We start from the raw sequence: 17358 nt of genomic DNA, 5'->3' as shown, positions 1-17358 counted from the left end.
GAGGAATGTTGTAATGGCTTCCATACAACGTACATCCATGCATCCATGTTATTTTTGGGCAATTTGGTTGAAAGAAACACATATTTCTGATATAAAAAAAACTTTGAAAATGGGTCAAATTTGACCCGAGGACAACACACGGGTTAATAACGTTATGTTGACAGAACAGAAAAGGCGAAACTCAATCGCAAGGGCGCAGTTCAGCACTATTCATCCGAGTGAATAGTTCATCTTGTTCATAGTCAAAGAAGATGAACATTTGAGGGAATTTTGCATTTAACGTTGCCAGACGAAGGTGAAGTCAATACGGAGACTAATGTTAGCCGAGTGGAGCAGCCACTCCTAGCAGCTAAGAACAAGCTCAAACACTTTATTTGAAGGGGTGTGCAAAAGACTGACACGACACAGTCATTATTATCACATGACACCGGTCATGAACATGGAGGAGTCATTTTGACTGTGTGCGTGCTGTGCCCGAGCTAGGAGCATTTTACTAATGCTCTGTTAAAATAACAATGAAATGCTGCGTTATTGACTTTAGACCAGGTTTTTGTTGGTCAATGGTGCGATCACTTCCCGCTGCCTCAAGATAGCAATACTCCCAGAATGCACCTGAACACACCTCCCTGTAAGACCAGCACGCCCATGGGCCACAGATGGGCGCAGCTGTATTTGCTGTTTAAACGACATGGCTGCTGGACGGTCTTAAAATAGCAAAGACACTAGCGTCGGGCTTTGCGCCGCGCTGGGCGCTAGATAGGGCCTTTAGTGTCATTCGGTAAATTATGACACATTTAATGCAAAGTTGGCATTGTCCGAGATGTCATTGTCATGACAACTTGACATTAAGCAAGATAACATAACATCATAAATATGTCATGACAGTTATCAAACTTTCATAAACTATTTAGCTTTATGTCAACATTACATCAAACGGTCATTAAGAGGTTGGTTTTTACATCGGCTGTCATGAGAGCATTAGAATTGTGTCATGAATATTTTTCCTTAACCTCTAGTAAAGTGAAACAATTTGGACCTGTCATGAAGTTTGATATCCTTATCAAATGCATATGTGACGGTTGACTTCAAATAAAGCACATGTGTCAAACTCAAGGCCCGCGTCCAAATCCGGCCCGTTGCAGATTTCCAGTGTGGCCCTTAGTGAAAATGAGTTTGACACCCCTGATATAAAGGGTTACCGAACGAGCGGACCACTGAAGATACAGACAAAAACATCGGAGACTGTAACCTTCCTCAAATTCATTCATGAAACAAATGACATATTTCCATAAAATTTTCCACATTTTTTGTTTGTTTGGGGTTTGATTTTTTTTTGTAATTACGTCATCTTGTTGCAGTGGCACACGACTGAAGAATGAGCGCCACTGACAGTTTATCTCGATGCACCCAACTCCTCATATTTGAATAACAGTGGTGGATTCCCATGCACGTTCATTTGCATTTTCTCTTGCCGATTTTCTGAAAATTTGGTTCACATTTGCACTACATTGGGATGAAAACCATGGAGACCATTTGGCTTAATGGCTAGTCGTGTTTTTATAGTGCTATTTAGTGGAGTAAAGACACGTGAATGAGCACACAGAGCCCTGGAGTAAAAGCCTGAATCTTGTACCCCATTTTCTAATTGAGAAATGTTTTGAATGGAGAATTGATTCTGAGTAGATTCTTTTTTTTCATTTTGCCATTACAACAATAGATTTATGGTTTCATGGGAGCCAGTGTGTCCCAACTAGGCCTGTACAAAATTTTTTTTTTTTTAATCATCATCATGATATCAACTGGTGCAATAAACACATCACGAAAGGCACTCAGAGATTTTTTGTTAGTTGGAAGAAAGTGTCAGTAAAAAAACTGGACTTTGAAATGCAACTGTCGTTCTTTTTTAGTGTTGCCTTTTATATTTAATTAAATGTTCAATTTGTTCATTTAAATTGTTATGAATCAAACAAACAATTTGTAGTAACAAAATACTGAAAGCAGCAGAAATGCTGAACTGAGTTCCCTTTCATATCCGTTTATTTATGGCAAATGAAACCTAGCCTAAGTTGTGGCAGGTCACGGAGTCGAGCTCGGGTATTATCTCAGCTCATAGCTGACAGGTCCTCAGCCGGCACACCAGCTGATGGCTCAGCCGATTCCCTCTTTTGATTGGATTTCCAAATAGCGCGCTCTATTTAAACTGCTTTTCCCAGCATACCTTGCTGCATCTCTGCTAGCACTTGCAACCCACCTCCACCCCAGCACCTCCTTTTAGTTTATCTGTGTTTCTTGCCCCCAACGGCTCCTTCCAGGCAGCACTGGTTATGGTTAGGGTTAGGGTTAGGTGCCTTGAAGTCAACGGTCGCAGTGCTGCCTTGAAGGAGCCTTTGGGGGCAAAAAACACCATCGAGCCTTCTTTTAATTGATTTTGTCTGACTTAATCGATGTCGTGTCTCTGTCATTGATGCTGCTCTGTTCTGTACCCTATGGGGAGCCTGCACTGCTGCCCACACTTCCACGTATGCACGTGGAAGTGCGGGGAGGCCGCAGAACAGAGCCATTCTGCCAAATACAAATTGCAGATGAATGAATCTATTTTGACAAAGTGTCCTGACTGAAGTCATATTGTTATCGCAATATTTAACAACGGCCTTATGAGGAACTGTTAGACGTTAAATTACGTACTTTGGGAGTCCATCCTCCCAAATGCATAAAAACAAATGCATTCTGATAATGTATTCAGGTTACTCTGCAGAGTAAACGCGGGGTCTTTTGTTTGAATAAAGATCTTAGTTATAGCACCATCTCGGTCTCCTTGAAAAACCCCTTGATCAGTATAATCGGCAACTATAAAAATCCACAACATTATCAAATGGTGCAGCCCTTGTCCCAACCCCACTCTTCTCAAGGCTGGAACCTGTTAGCTTTGATGACTGACCTGGCTTGCAGGGAATTGGTTGCAGCGGCAGGGCCATCTGGGGGTCAGAGGTGACGGAGAGGGACTGAGTGTTGTGGTGGAAAGCCGGGATCATCACGTAGGGCATGTTCACCTGCTGGGACAAGGCAGGACAAATACTCCTTACATAAAGGTTCTTGCCTCATTTGTCTCAAACACAGATTTCTGATCTGCAATGAGAACTTCCAGGGTGCGATTTGTCGGGGGGGATGCGTAGGATTTCCCCCTTTCTGGTCTACATGTCCCTGCCTCTGCTGAATTATTTTTATCCCTGGTAAGAACTAAATGTATCCCCCCTCAAAGTAACCAATGCTACTTCACCAATAGACCATATATTATATACCTAAAATAGAAGTATTTCAAACGCAGTAAAGCGCTGTAACGTTTATCAGTCTATAGAGCCATAGAACGATAAAATCTGAGCACCAGTTGGTGGTTGTATTTAGCCGCTACAGAGCTCCAGGACGCCGGCTACCAGCGGCAGTTGTTTAGCCGCCAACAGGTGACTGTGAGCCGGTTACAGGCACCGCCAGATGACGGTGCTTTCAGGGGCCGTGGCAGTGGAGTTTAGCCAGAAAAAGTTAGCATCACGCGGCAATGACAGTTAAGTTTAGGCACCAAAACAAATAGTTAAGTTTAGGAAAAAGATCATGGTTTGGATTTAAACACTCCCGAGGAACGAAGGAGCGTTTCCTTGGTGAAGGTATTTTGTTTTCACAGCGAAGTGAACTCTCCGGTGTTTTATGTTGACACCACGTTGTGCTATTTTTGGCATGGCTGGCCGAGTGGCTCTATATCCATGGTAAAGGAAGGGGGATTTCATTCTTGCATGCTTTGTTTTATTGTGCATGATCAAAAAACATGCCCCCCCCCCCCCCACCTTTTTACAAATCACACCCTGAGAACTTGTCATTTGTAATTATGATCCCATGCTAGTGCTGCTGGCTGTGGTGTAGGTCCTGAGGGGAGCTGACCTGGATCTGCTGCTGAAGCAGGTTGATCTTGTGCTGCTGCTGGATCAGCTGCTGCTGCTGCTTGGCGATCTGAGACACAAGACATGATGTTCATTCTCACACACATCACGGACTGCATACAGACACAAGTGCACAATGCAATTACATGAAGAGACGTCCGTTACATGTGCAACATCTGTTATTTATTCACTGCTGCTACTTATGTTCACACTGTATTTATTCATGTTCACACTGGACTAGAATAGCATTTGTACAATCCACTGTTTTAGCAACATCATCTTTTCATCCCAATCTTACTTTTGAACTTAATTAGGGCCCGAGCGCCGACAGCGGCGAAGGCCCTATTGAAACTGAAGGAATTATTATTTATTTTTTCCCGTCAAATGAATTGGCTTTTTGAGGGGCTTAACATATTCAAAAATGTTGAGCCATTTTGTGCGTTTCGCCATCAAAACAGGAAGTGGGTGTAACTCGAGTGTACGTTGTCCAACTGGCTCAAAACTTTTCAGGATTTATAAGAGTCCAACCCTGAGGACAAATAAAGGCCGATATTTACTTAAAGTCACAGCGCCCCCTGGTGGCAACAGGAAGTAGGCCTAAAAGTCAAGATGCTATACTTTAACGAACTCCTCCTAGAGATTTCATCCGATGGACTTCAAACTTGGTCTGTACCATCCCAACACCTTAACTTAACCTTAACCTTAACTTGGGCGTGGTGTGGCGGCCATTTTGAGTGTTTAGCGATGTAGTGTAGTGTACGTTGTCGTATCTGCCCGAAATTTTTCACGATTGACAAGGGTCCAGGCCTGAGGACACCTACAGGCCAAAATTGACATTTGGTCATAGCGCCCCCCCCGCTGGCAACAGGAAATGCGCCTTATATGACAAACATCATCCGATTTACATGAAACTTTAATGTGTGGTCTACATGTGATACTGAACTCAGCAGAGAGTTCCTTTTTAATTGGTTATGGTTTGACCCGCCCCCTATGCTTTAGCCACGCCCCTTTTCACAGCTAATGAACAGTATGACGTAGAGTCTTGTGTGAGGTATCGTTGAACTCGGCGGGGAGTTCCCTTTTCATTGTTGACGATTTGCGGTGTCTGAGTGCCGCGCAAATGCACGGTCGCAAGGAGCGGCGTCCGCCGGTAACCCCGACGCGCGCAGAGGCGCGAGGGCCCGTCCATCGCTGCTCGCAGCTTTAATCTCTCTTTACTTCTACTTAACTTTTTTATTTCTTCCACTGTAGCTATATTGCTTTATACATGTATTAACTATCTCTTTTCCTACTCTTATTTCTACCTTGAACCTGACTGTGAGCAACTGCAGCTGAACAATTTCCCTGAGGGGATCAATAAAGTATTCAGATTCTGATACTTAATATACTTAACATAAATTCTACAAATTAATAAATACCACATTGATAGAGAAATAACAATTGAAATATACTGAGAAATGCCTGCATGCATTACTACTACACTACTACACATTGTATATTGAGATGATATGTATTACAGATTACTGAGACACCTTAGTAGAAGAATATTTCAAAACAGAGAACTGGTTAAGCTGAAAAACATGAATAACAATAAAATCACACATCTTTTTGTGAAATTCACAGTTAAATTGGCCTACAACACGATGACTCTGTGCGGCTGTCTCGTCGTGTGTTAAAAAATGAAATCTCAAACAAAAATCGCTTATCATTTCGTCTCTCTAATTTGCCTAGTCCTCATGCATCTTCATATACAAAACACAAACATTAATGTACAGAAGGGGCTTTAAGTTCCTGATTTAGTTCCTGGGTCCGTCTGGTCAGAAAGGCTCATTCTAGTTTTCATCAAGATAATAGACAGAAAGCAGTTTGAAGTTCCGTCCTGTTTGTATGTTTTGATGAGAACGATGGTAGACACATTAAGAAATGAATCATCGCATCGATGCATCGCGATACGGACCTAGACCTTTCTGCATCGATGCAGTGACAGACCATAATCGATTATTGCCTAATGATCTTGTTTTTGCCTTTTGTCTGTTGTCTGCTGTGTTTAGGCTCCGCTACATTCAGGAAGTGTGTTTTATAAGAGCAGATACAATAAAAAGGGGAGATCATATTTTTAGGAGGTCACCCATCGTGATATTGAATTGATTTGAATCGTTGACAGAATAGTCGTTATCAAATTGAATCGTGAGACCAGTGAAGGTTCACACCCCTAAGACACGACATGTGACTGAACTCTTTGAGTCTTTATCTTTTCATTTGTGCATATACAATAAAAATTTGGGAAAAAATGAAATATATAATAACATAAAAAATGCACAGCTGGGATAAAAAAACAAAACAACAATGCTGAGGGCTTGTAAAAGGAACCCACCTAACATTCAACTTAAAGACAGCTGTACATGCTTGCCACCAATTTACCAAAGCTCCTCTGAGTGGTACCTGTTCCTGCTGTTGTCGAGCCAGCTCCATCTGCTGCTGCTGTTTCTCCAGCAGCAGGGCGGCCATGTTCCTTTGCTCAGAGTGGGCTCCTAGTAGCTGCTCCCGCAGACCGCTCAGCTGGTTGATCATCATCAACAACTGGAGCTCCTTCTCCGCCAGAGCCTCTGGGGTACCTGCGGAGGGTCACAGGGTCAGGTTTCTAGAAAAAACGCCTGAGCACTTATGTAGGTAAAGGGACTTTATATATATATTTATTTATTTATTTTTTATGTGTAAGAAGTGTAACAAATCACAATTTTAAGGCAGTAGTAGTCCGTATTTTCACAATATGAAGGTATCAAATCAGTGCTGAATTTACAGCTCTTCTCGGCTGTACTGAGCTTTATAGGGAGTTTCAGCTTGTTGTTTAGCTGTCCGACCCACAACTTTAATGTTCTGGCCACAGCAGGCAGCTGTTTACAGTCAAAGAGCTAAGAAAACCTCTGTACACTACCTGCTCAGTGTCAAACAGCAGACAGACATAGTTAGCTACTAGCTGGTGAAGATAGCATTAAGCAGCTAATGAGACAGATATTCCCCACAGTTTTTTCTCTTTTTTCGACCTCTACATAGTCTCGCTTAGCCAGACCCTCCTCCACAGCTCTGCGGAGGAGGGTCTGGCTAGTCCACACAGCATTCCTGGATGGGAGAAAAATGTGCTTTGGTTTATTGGCATTTCTTTAAACTAATCACAATCGTCTTGAGCGCCGCTGCTATCAGGAAGGAACTTGTTTTGGTGGAACATGTGGACGTTCAAAAGTAGTTTTAGTCGTGCGAGAGAAAACTCAGATTGGACAGATAGTCTAGCTAGCTGTCTGGATTTACCCTGCAGAGATCTGAGGAGCAGTTAACCATAGTCCTCAGAAACCCACCGGAGGTTAGAATCCCAACACAGAGACAGAGGAAGGGGACGGACATCCGGCATAAAAAGACGGACATCCGGCGGAATTTCCGGCGGCACCTGAACAATCCGTCGTCGATATAGACTAACCTCTACTTAATGTACTATATACTGGTTACATTTTCAAAAAATTACATACTTTTTTGTATTTATTGTACTTGTTATATACATAGTACATTTTTTGTACATTTTTTCTGAGTTGAAACACTCCTTGATTTCATTCACTAAAACAACAAACAGGGCTATGTGGTTCTAACAAGAGGAACCTATATTTATGTATTTTTCATCACTTGCCAAAACTTCAAGCAAGGGCAACAACTAAACAGAGTGAAATATTAGAGATGAATAAACACGGAGATAATCTGATAACAAAGCAAACCACAGATTAGACCTAAGTGTAGTTAGGACAGGGACGATGGCATGATCGGGGCTGGCTGGGTCCCTCTGAACCTCGGCCGCCTGCTGATACGAGATATAGATATAGATATATATATTAGGGGTGGTACGGTTCATGAAAAAACACCCAAACCGCTCGGTTCGCTAGTCTCGGTTCGGAGCGTGTGTGTACCGCACGGTTCGTCAGTACACTGTTAATGGTCACTAACCTCTTACTGCCGTAGTGCCCACTTTATACACCTATGTTAAAACACTTACTGGAAATGACGAGCGGGATGGGCGTGACAAACGCAACCCATGGCAGCTGATTGGACGATTGCGTCACATGGGTCTGGCTGGTCCCAAATTTCAAAACAGACTGTCATGGCGGCTCGTTCAGAATACGATCTCATATTGTACTAAAATAGTTCACTGAAACGTGTTTCTGAAAACATTTTAAGCGAGAAATAGGCCATGCAGTTGCTGAATCTGTCTTCATTTCAGATCGACAAAGGTCAGTTTAAAAGATTTTCGTCAGATTTTGAGAGCCACCGGCCACCGGCCTCAAGGTAGTGGCGCCGCTGCAGGTCACGTCACGTCACCTGCAGAGATGTCAGGTGGGAGAGAGGCTGCCCGGAGCTGGAGGATGCGCCAGCGTCGTTTATAGTCTGGTGTGTGGGAACATTTTGGATTTCACGTTACCTATATGGAAATTAAACAATATAGAACTGCCACTGTGTGCACGTTTTGTGCAACATGCATTCAATATGCTAATTTTAGCTATATGCTGAAGTATATTGTGGAGTGTTAAAGAAAAAATAAGAAACCGTACTGAACCGAAAACCGTGACCCTAAAACCGTGATACGAACCGAACCGTGGGTTTTGTGAACCGTACCACCCCTATATATATATATATAGAAGTTGGCAAGTTAAGTCCTCCTGCTTCTCTCTCTAAAGATGTGTCTTTTTGTTTGTCTGTATGTTTTTGTCCCAACTTATAGAAACAATACCAGATGAAACCAACAATTTTGACAGCTAAATTATCCAAGCAGTAGTGTACCAATTTACTGCACACAGCCTGATATCTTTTGAAATGTGTAACAGGTGTTATACAACATTTTTTTTCAGTTAACAAAGCAGATAAAGATGATGCAAAGTAAATAAAAAAAATAGATATGTGCACAATCGATTAGTAATGTGTTGGAAATAATGGTATGTAAGTGGTATAGAAATGGTTTAAGGGTGTTGGTAGCGTTTGAAAGCTGACCTTTCAGTTGTCCTGCCCCCACTGTGCTTTTATCCAGAAGTTTCTCCTTCCAGTCAGCATTCAGCAGCTTCTCAATGGTAGGCATTACTGTTAACAGGACACAACAACAGGTACTCAGCAGAGCCGCACAGGGCTGCACCAGATGGTGTGAAAATATATTCTGTCAAATAAAATCTATCTGACACCAAACTACTTTCTCAGCCTCTTCTCTGCCTTCCTAATGGCATTGATTGAAGAAGACTTTTGAGGTACCGAAGGGCAGAGGTTGTTTGTGCCTCTGGGAGAAGTTTTTGAGTGTTTGAGTGAATCGATATTTGGACAGAGAACAATCCAAGGTCAGCTAGTGGAGAAAATTTGAGAAAAAAAACAAAGAAAGGCGAGGAGTGCAGCCTGGTGAAAGACTTGAGGGCAAGGGGAGTCTCGGGAGCAGCTCGGAGAGCAGCTTTTACTCGACATGTGATAGACAACAACATCCTCGCTGCGCTAGACAAACTGTCACATCTACCCATCGATTTTCAGCAGACTGCATTGTTTAATGCTGAATAGCAGCAGAATGTAGTGCACTTAAAGACATAAGATATGGAGTCGTCAAAGTCTGTTTGGTGAGACAATTGTATAGATGTTTGTATAAGCGAGTAAGAAAGGACATACAACTGAGATGCAGAACGGAGAAAGGTTGTGCAGGTGCAGTACCAATGTTTCAAATCCAATACTGAGGTGAGTGGTGAGTACTTGAGGTGAATGAAGTACAGCTCCAAATACAAGTCAGTTTACAGTCGCTCATGTTACTGAGTGCGGTAGAAACAGAAACATATACTGCACCAAATTTCACAGAGATTTTCACAAAACATGTATGCCCTCAAAATAATGTCTATGCAGTAGTTAAAAACTGCAGGTTTAAATATGAAAACACAATTATGTGTTATTTTGAACCTGGATCTCATGTTTCTATTGGTTACAGAATGACGTTCACAACTGATTGTCTGACGGCTTGTGTCATGTGTTGCAGTGTTGTCAGATCACAGCAATCACTGTGATGTGTATAATGTTGCCATATTCCAAAAACTCAGAAATAGAAAGTTGTTTTTTTTAAACTTATCAAACGTCACGTTCTGCATCACATGCGTAACGTTCAGGAAGCGAAGTATCGTCTGATTTTAACCCAAACCACAATCTTTTTCTAAAGTTAACTAAGTAGTTTTGTGGCCTAAACATAACCAAACTGCAACCATTTTACAACGTTAAAGACGTGTTTAAAATCACGACCTTTATGTTCAAAACCACGACCGACGTTCTCTGGTTTAGATAAAAGGTTGTACTTTGTATTTCCACCACTCCTAGGGGCGCGGTTTTCTAAAATGCTGTAAGTATAAGAGGGTAGGGAACAAACCACCCGTACTGTACAGGAAACGTCGGGGGATCATCAAAGTCATGTAGCCCATTACATAGCAATTCATTCAATAGTTGTCAAGCTATTTGAGCCTGGCCATCGGTAGAGCCTAAAAACAAGACCCAAGTTGTGGTAAACTATAATTACACTTTAGTATTGACATTTTGTTTTTTTTATTGTAATAATGAATCATAAATTATTAGGCTAGACAAAATTTTTTTTCACTCTGACTTAGATTACTGATGGATGCTTAAAAACAGCATATTAAAAACAGCTGTGTAAAAAGCTAGTAAGACCCCTTGGGTTCAAATTATTTTGACAGGTTAACAGATAAAAACAGTGTACAGAATGAACACTCAGTCCACACACCCATGGTTCTAAATAACATGAGTTATGCCTTCAACATAACAAACAGGAGATATTTTATTAGAGATGCACCGATAGAGCGGCCGGTGACCGGAATCGGCCAGTTTTCCCGTGCTCGGCCATGACCGGCGAGCGGCAGGTCAGTCTGACATATGGCAATTTCATGCCGGTCAACGCTACGATTAACTGACAACAGAAGTTATACGAGTTACAGTTCTCAAGGACGCACGCGCACACGGACGCCACAGCACGCTCTCTTTATCCTTTCTCTCAACTTTTACGCCGGGTGTCGCACATGAAGGGAACCTCGTGAATGAACCTGCAACATGTCAGCTGTTTGGACATTCTTCAGCGTGTGGTCAGAAGATAACACGTTTGCAATATGCAACACCTGTAAGGAAAAAGTAGGGCGTGGAGGGACCACACCAAGAACCAGAATCACATTTCTTTAGTGTGATATTAGATGTGAAAAGAAGGAAATGGTTCTAACGTTGGTCTTTAGATGTGTGTGAATGTCCCACACCAGGAGTCATTTATATAGTTCTATTTTATAGTGATCCATTATCTGTTGTCTATTAAAGAAAAGATAGAAAATAAATATTTGCATGTGCTGTAAATTGGTTAGAAAAAATAAAATCAGAATCGGCTAAAATCGGTATCGGCCTAGAAAGTTGTAATCGGTGCATCTCTAATATATATTGCGCCAAAGTGCAAGTCATTAAATGGCCAATACGAGGATAGCTTCTTTTGCCAATCGTTTGATTCCTTGACCGCTCTATGAACACTAGTCCTGACAGCCATTTAACAGAAGACTGGTTGGAGTTTAGACAGACCTTCCTTGAAGTTGGATTGTCCTTCTGGTCTTTCATGTGTCCTGGCCTCCTTCAGTCCCAAGGGGCTTCGTCTGTGAGGCAGCTCCTTACCTGGAGAGCCCTCCTGTCAGGGTACACAAAGAGACCGTCAACTGACAAAGCATCAGAGCAGGGCTGGGCATTATATCAATATTATATTGATATCGATATACGAGGCTAGATATCATCTTCAATTTTAGATATCGTGATATGACATAAGTGTCTTTTCCTGGTTTTAAAGGCTACATTACAGTCAAGTGATGTCATTTTCTGAACTTACCAGACTGTTCTAGCTGTTCTGTTATTTACCTTACCCACTTAGTCATTATATCCACATTACTGATGATTATTCATCAAACATCTCATTGTGTAAATATGTTGTGAAAGCAAATAGTCAACCCCACAATATCGTTACAAGATCCGACACCGTACCTCGGTCAAAAATACCGTGATTTTATTTTCTCCATATCGCCCAGCTCTACACTACACTACCCACTACAATCAAAGATATACATACATTTTCCACTTTTACAACCCACCTTAAAACATGGCAGTCCGATAAATATCATTGCACACATTAATCTGTCAGATGTGATGTGTGTTTGATGTGACGTAGTCATTGTTGCTGTGGCTCCATCTCTGCTGCCTGCCTCCATGTTATGTCTTGTATGTGCTTTCAACTTGAGACTCTTCTCCTTTCTCCTCTCTCCTTCGTATTGTATTAACTGCATGGACTGATTTAATGCCATGGCCATTATCTGTTTGTGGGCCACTTCTTTGTATGTTTTAACCCTTTTTTTATTAGGCCTGCTGTTATTATAGATGTAATGTAACTCATTTTAATATGTTAACCATTGTATTTTAGGATGCCTATTGTCAGCTGGCCGGGGACTACAGCTGGAAACTAGCCGTTGAGGCTAAAGCTGCTCCTTCTGCTGTACAGTTCATTAAAGGGGACTGGCCACCACATTAGAAACTCATAAACTAAACTACATCAGAGCAGGATAAGGAAAAGTACAGTAACCCATTTTAATAACCATAACTGGCAAATGGTAAATTGAAAGTTAATTCAACTTTGTTTAATAGTTAATTTACTGTTAACAAACAATGAAATGATGATTTATAATGTTTAGGTATTATTAGTAATGCTATAATTGATGTTATCATGAGTTTATGAATGTAGATGATAGTTCACACTCTGTCAATGCGTAATACTTTTTTTGGGTTATAAAGCTGAAACTAATGCTTATAAGAATTAATTCATGATTAATAAGTGGTTTATTAAGCATCAATATTAATGTGGCCCCATTAAATGTTTTGCTGATCTATAACAGACATGATTATTGAATATTTGTTAATTGATATCTAAATAAGGTTTATAAATGCTTTACAAATTATGCATGAATCATTAACAAGGTATAATAATAATAATAATAATAATAATAACTTTATTCAGGACACAAATAGAAGGTCCATAGTACAGTAGTATTATAATCACAAGTTGCAACTTTATAATAACCATCCAAATAATGTTTACTGACGGTTTACAAACAATTTCTTAAATCAATCATACGGTAATCATTAACAAATACTTAATAAAATATATATGTCAAGATGTGTGCAAGAGTGATTTGTTAAAATAACATAAATTAAAGCATTACTAATAGTTAACGTTATTAATGATCATGTCATTGTTTGTTAACAGAAAAATAACTATTCATTTGAGGTGAATTAACTATCAATTTACCATTTGTTAGTGCTAGTGTTACCAAAAGTACATGTTTTAGTTTGACATATCAATCGGTGACACTTCATTTCCTAAAATGCGGGTCGATAAGCTGTCTCTGTCGCGCCTTTCATAATATCCTTACCGAAGGGGATCGGGAGAGCGGTGGGGTCAATTGGCGGGCCTCCAGTGGATGATTTCCTGACCAACCATGTGACGGAGACCTCTTAGGAGGTTCAGGATTGCTAATGACTCCACCCCCTCTGCAGGACTCCTCCTGTTCTACTTTGACACCGACGCTCGCCATGCTGACATCCCCGCCAGAGAGGAGGTGCAGTGCTGGAGGGCTGGGCTCAACCATTCTGTTGAAAGACAAACACAAGGCACAGAACTCTCATTTGGGTGTGGTGAGGTTTGGGCACTTGCCATGCCAATTTTGGTTGGTTGGTTGATATAATTACAGCAGAAAGCAGAGATCAATATAACAAACAGGAACACTCTAGGAATCCACAAATACTTAACATTTCACACCAGGTAATCTGTGCAGCACTTCTAATCTAATCCTGTATCACATTGAGACAATGATAATGCAGGATTATTCCTGCATGTGTACGTCTCTGTATCTGTCCGTTTCACCTCTACCTATGTGTGTGAAATGAGGAACTCTACAAGATGAACAAGTTAAAACAGCTATTTGAAAAAGCGGGTTGACTCCGTGGACAAGACTGAGTGCGTACAGTTATGCCAGCGACTCTGCAAGGCTGTACTTAGGCTCAGTGATGCTTTGCGGTAACTTCTAACGTTAGCATGATAACATGCTTACAATGAGAATGTTAAGATGCTGAGGTTTAGCAGGTAAAATGTGTACCATGTTCACCATCTTAGTTCATAATTTTAGCATGCTAACATTTACTGATTAGCACTAAACAGTAAGAACAGCAGAGGCTGATGGGAATGCCATTTTGCAGGTATGTGGTCATTAACCAAAGTATTGGACAAATGTTTGCCCTGATTATGGCGCCAAATGAAAGCTCAGAGGATTAAAGTTATTACAATTCATGGGGACAATGAATGTCTACAAAAGTTCAGCAGTAAATTGAGATATTTCACAGTGAAAATGTTGACCTGCTGGTGGTGCTAGAGGAAAATTCAGAGGATCACCAAAATCGTTAGAATGTATTCTCTAGGGACCTCAAATATCTGTGGTAAATTTCATGGCGATCCATCCAATAGCTTTCATGATATTTCCCTATGAACCACAAATGTCAAAGTTCATGGTAACGCTAGAGGAAAGGTCAGAGTACAACCGAAGACAGTAGGCCTCATCCTCCAGGGACCATGAATATATGGAGAAAATGACATTGCAACCGATTAAATAGTTGTTGAGATATTTCAGTCCAGACCAATGGTGCAAGTGTGGTTAAAAACTGCACTGAACAATTCTGTACGCCATGTATGCCATCAACTGGCCCTTGTAAACTCTCAAATAATGGCATTGAAATACTACCCCTGGGACATGGTCAACACAAACAGATAAAGGCTGGCCTCTATTTACTAGATGGGTGGAATAACCTGCACTATTATGGCTCACATGCTAAATCAGCTGCTCTTTTCAACACTCAAGTCTCTTTTTTCTCAGCAATTAATTCCAATCGGTACAACTTTTCAGTTTTTTTCGACCTATGTTAAGCTACAACCCAAATTAAAAGTCCACCTGGACAAAGGAATTATGTCCTTTGAGCCAAATCTTGAAACATCTGTGCAGAAAATGTTGACTTTCACTGACGGTAGTTTGACAGGGATCAAAATTACAAGATTCGAATTCATCAATGAGTAAGAACAGAGTTTCTGTTAAAAAAGAAAAACTGAGAGCAAAGTGGTGAGTATTACTTGACTCATTTATTTTTTGTAGTGATGGCTTTAGTACAGATGGATTTAGGACAGTATAGAAATAAACATTGTGCTACATTTTTTAAAACAACAAGGATACAAGAGGGGATCTTGAGATAACAAGGATGTTTTCTTACTTAACTATGAATATGTATAAAATAGTAGAAATGAAAAATAAAGACATCACTGTAATATAAACTTGCTTAAATAAACACCTGGTTCTCAGCACCGTTACATATTTGACCACTATTTAAGAATTGACTGTTAAATTAGTTAAATTCCACTTTTCTGTAATTGAGTGCGGCAAATTATCCCAATTATACAATGTATAATACTGACATTTTCAATGACGGATATGATTGTCCAACCCGTTCTCAGTCCCAATAAGCTCGGTCAGTGGCTCTCAGCGTCAGATAGCGCAGCCTGTAGCGTCTGTATGGGACGCAGTGGGCAGAGCAGCAGATCATCAGCGCTGTAACATGACGTAGTATGAAGAGCAACAACGGTAGCGAGTAGTATGAAAGAGCAATATGATTCGGTTTCATCATAACCAAGAACCGTTGTCTTACGTCACTGCTGAAGTCAAGGTCAAGGGTTAGGTGGTGGTTGTGTCACCTACAGTCATAGTCAGGCTTATTGTCTATGTGTGTGTGTGTGTGTGTGTGTGTATATATGTGTGTAACAGTGAGTAATAGAAGGCTTTAGGGGAGGGAGACAGACAACGCCTCAGTAAGGAAAAAAGGGAGAGAAAGAAAGAGAAGACAGGTTGAGTGAGAGAGGCTTGAACCACAGTGAACTTGAGCGAATCAACTCAGGCTTGTGTGTGTGTGTGTGTGTGTGTGTGTGTGTGTGTGTGTGTGTGTGTGTGTGTGTGTGTGTGTGTGTGTGTGTGTGTGTGTGTGTTTCCCAGCTCTGCAGCAGCAGGAAAGAAAAACACAGCAGACAGCAGAACAAAACAAACAGAACACACAAGGGCAAAAAGTGCACATATATATTAAGAGGCAGAAAAAAAGCCATTGTTGGAGCCGGGGAACAAAGGAAGCCGGGACAATGGGGGAGAGGCTGACAAAAGCCGCCGGCCGCAGGAAACAGGCCGGATAACAATGCCAGCGGAATGTGCCGACCAACTCGGGAACACGGCAAAAAAATGCGGAGCGCCACCGTTCTGCGGAAAGCATAATAATGATTAGAGCCCCCCTCTACTTCACCCAGCTCTCCCAGCCTGCATACTGTGTTTCGGAACAAAGGCACCTGTCTGCCAGGGTCCAAGGCTCCAAACCTCAGTGATGTATATGCAAGGGTGTGTGTGTGTGTGTGTGTGTGTGTGTGTGTGTGTGTGTGTGTGTGTGTGTGTGTGTGTGTGTGTGTTGAAGCTACATCAATAAAATACAGTTATGAGCCTCAATCCCAAAGTGAGGCTAAAACAGTAAAGTCCACCTCATCTTCTATCAACTGACATGCAATGAATTCTTTCTCTTTGTGGGAATGCTTGCCAGGAATCATATTCATATCTTCAAACAAGGAGGGATGAATCAATGACTCAAGTAGTGCAACACAAGAGTGGCAAGAGCTCTGGCAGGACACACAAGTGAATGCAGTCTAACAGACTGTATTTGTGGGTGACAGATCGACCTATTGTTCTTCTGCAATGAAAACATTCTTAGAATTAAAAGGTGCAGAGTTTTCTTAGAAAACTTCTACTTTAGTTTACATTCTTTGTTTCTCACCAAACCACATAGTGTGTGTCCTTGAGGCCTAACAAACATGATCAGTGCTTTTCCTTTCTCAAATGTACAGCTGTTTGTTCACTCTTACTGAAACCTGCATTGTTTAAATCCAGGTTTAATGGCTAGCACTATTCTTCTAGCCTTTTCCTGGCGCACCGCTACATCTCAATGCAAATTACCGCCACCAACCGTGCATGAAACTGAATTACAACTCCTGCATGATCATGAATGTACATATACAAAGAAAACATGGACCCACTAATCAAAACTAGGGGTCAAAAACTCCACAAAATACCTTTAACTTCTACTGAAAAGTTACCCCCTTACCTTACCTCCATCAACTGCTACTGCAACTACATCAGACACTTCAAGTGGTTTTTCAAATATTAGTACTTGTGGGAGCCCTAGCATTTGAGTTTATATTATCTTAATTTTTAGATTTTTACCTCTGGAG

The 17358-nt window shown here is 41.2% G+C and overlaps 1 protein-coding gene across 6 annotated transcripts in view; it reads right to left on the bottom strand.

Annotated features, from left to right (window-relative positions):
- LOC120557878 (transcription factor SOX-13-like) overlaps window positions 1-17358 on the bottom strand; it is a 60250-nt gene that overhangs the window by 18407 nt on the left and 24485 nt on the right. For 4 of the 6 annotated variants that reach the window (XM_039798539.1, XM_039798541.1, XM_039798542.1 and 1 more), the window contains exons 2-7: window positions 13433-13649; window positions 11544-11646; window positions 8955-9041; window positions 6372-6544; window positions 3931-3999; window positions 2939-3053 (exon numbers count right to left, since the gene is read on the bottom strand). In XM_039798539.1, the coding sequence (XP_039654473.1) occupies window positions 2939-3053; window positions 3931-3999; window positions 6372-6544; window positions 8955-9041; window positions 11544-11646; window positions 13433-13649 (764 nt within the window). The remainder of the gene's footprint in view (window positions 1-2938; window positions 3054-3930; window positions 4000-6371; window positions 6545-8954; window positions 9042-11543; window positions 11647-13432; window positions 13650-17358) is intronic. The other 2 variants (XM_039798540.1, XM_039798544.1) reach the window with 2 other exon arrangements.

The sequence above is a fragment of the Perca fluviatilis genome, chromosome 4, assembly GCF_010015445.1.
Source record: "Perca fluviatilis chromosome 4, GENO_Pfluv_1.0, whole genome shotgun sequence".
NCBI lineage: Eukaryota > Metazoa > Chordata > Actinopteri > Perciformes > Percidae > Perca > Perca fluviatilis.
Note: the sequence above shows the minus strand (reverse complement) of the source record. Positions and strands in the feature narration are given on the sequence as shown.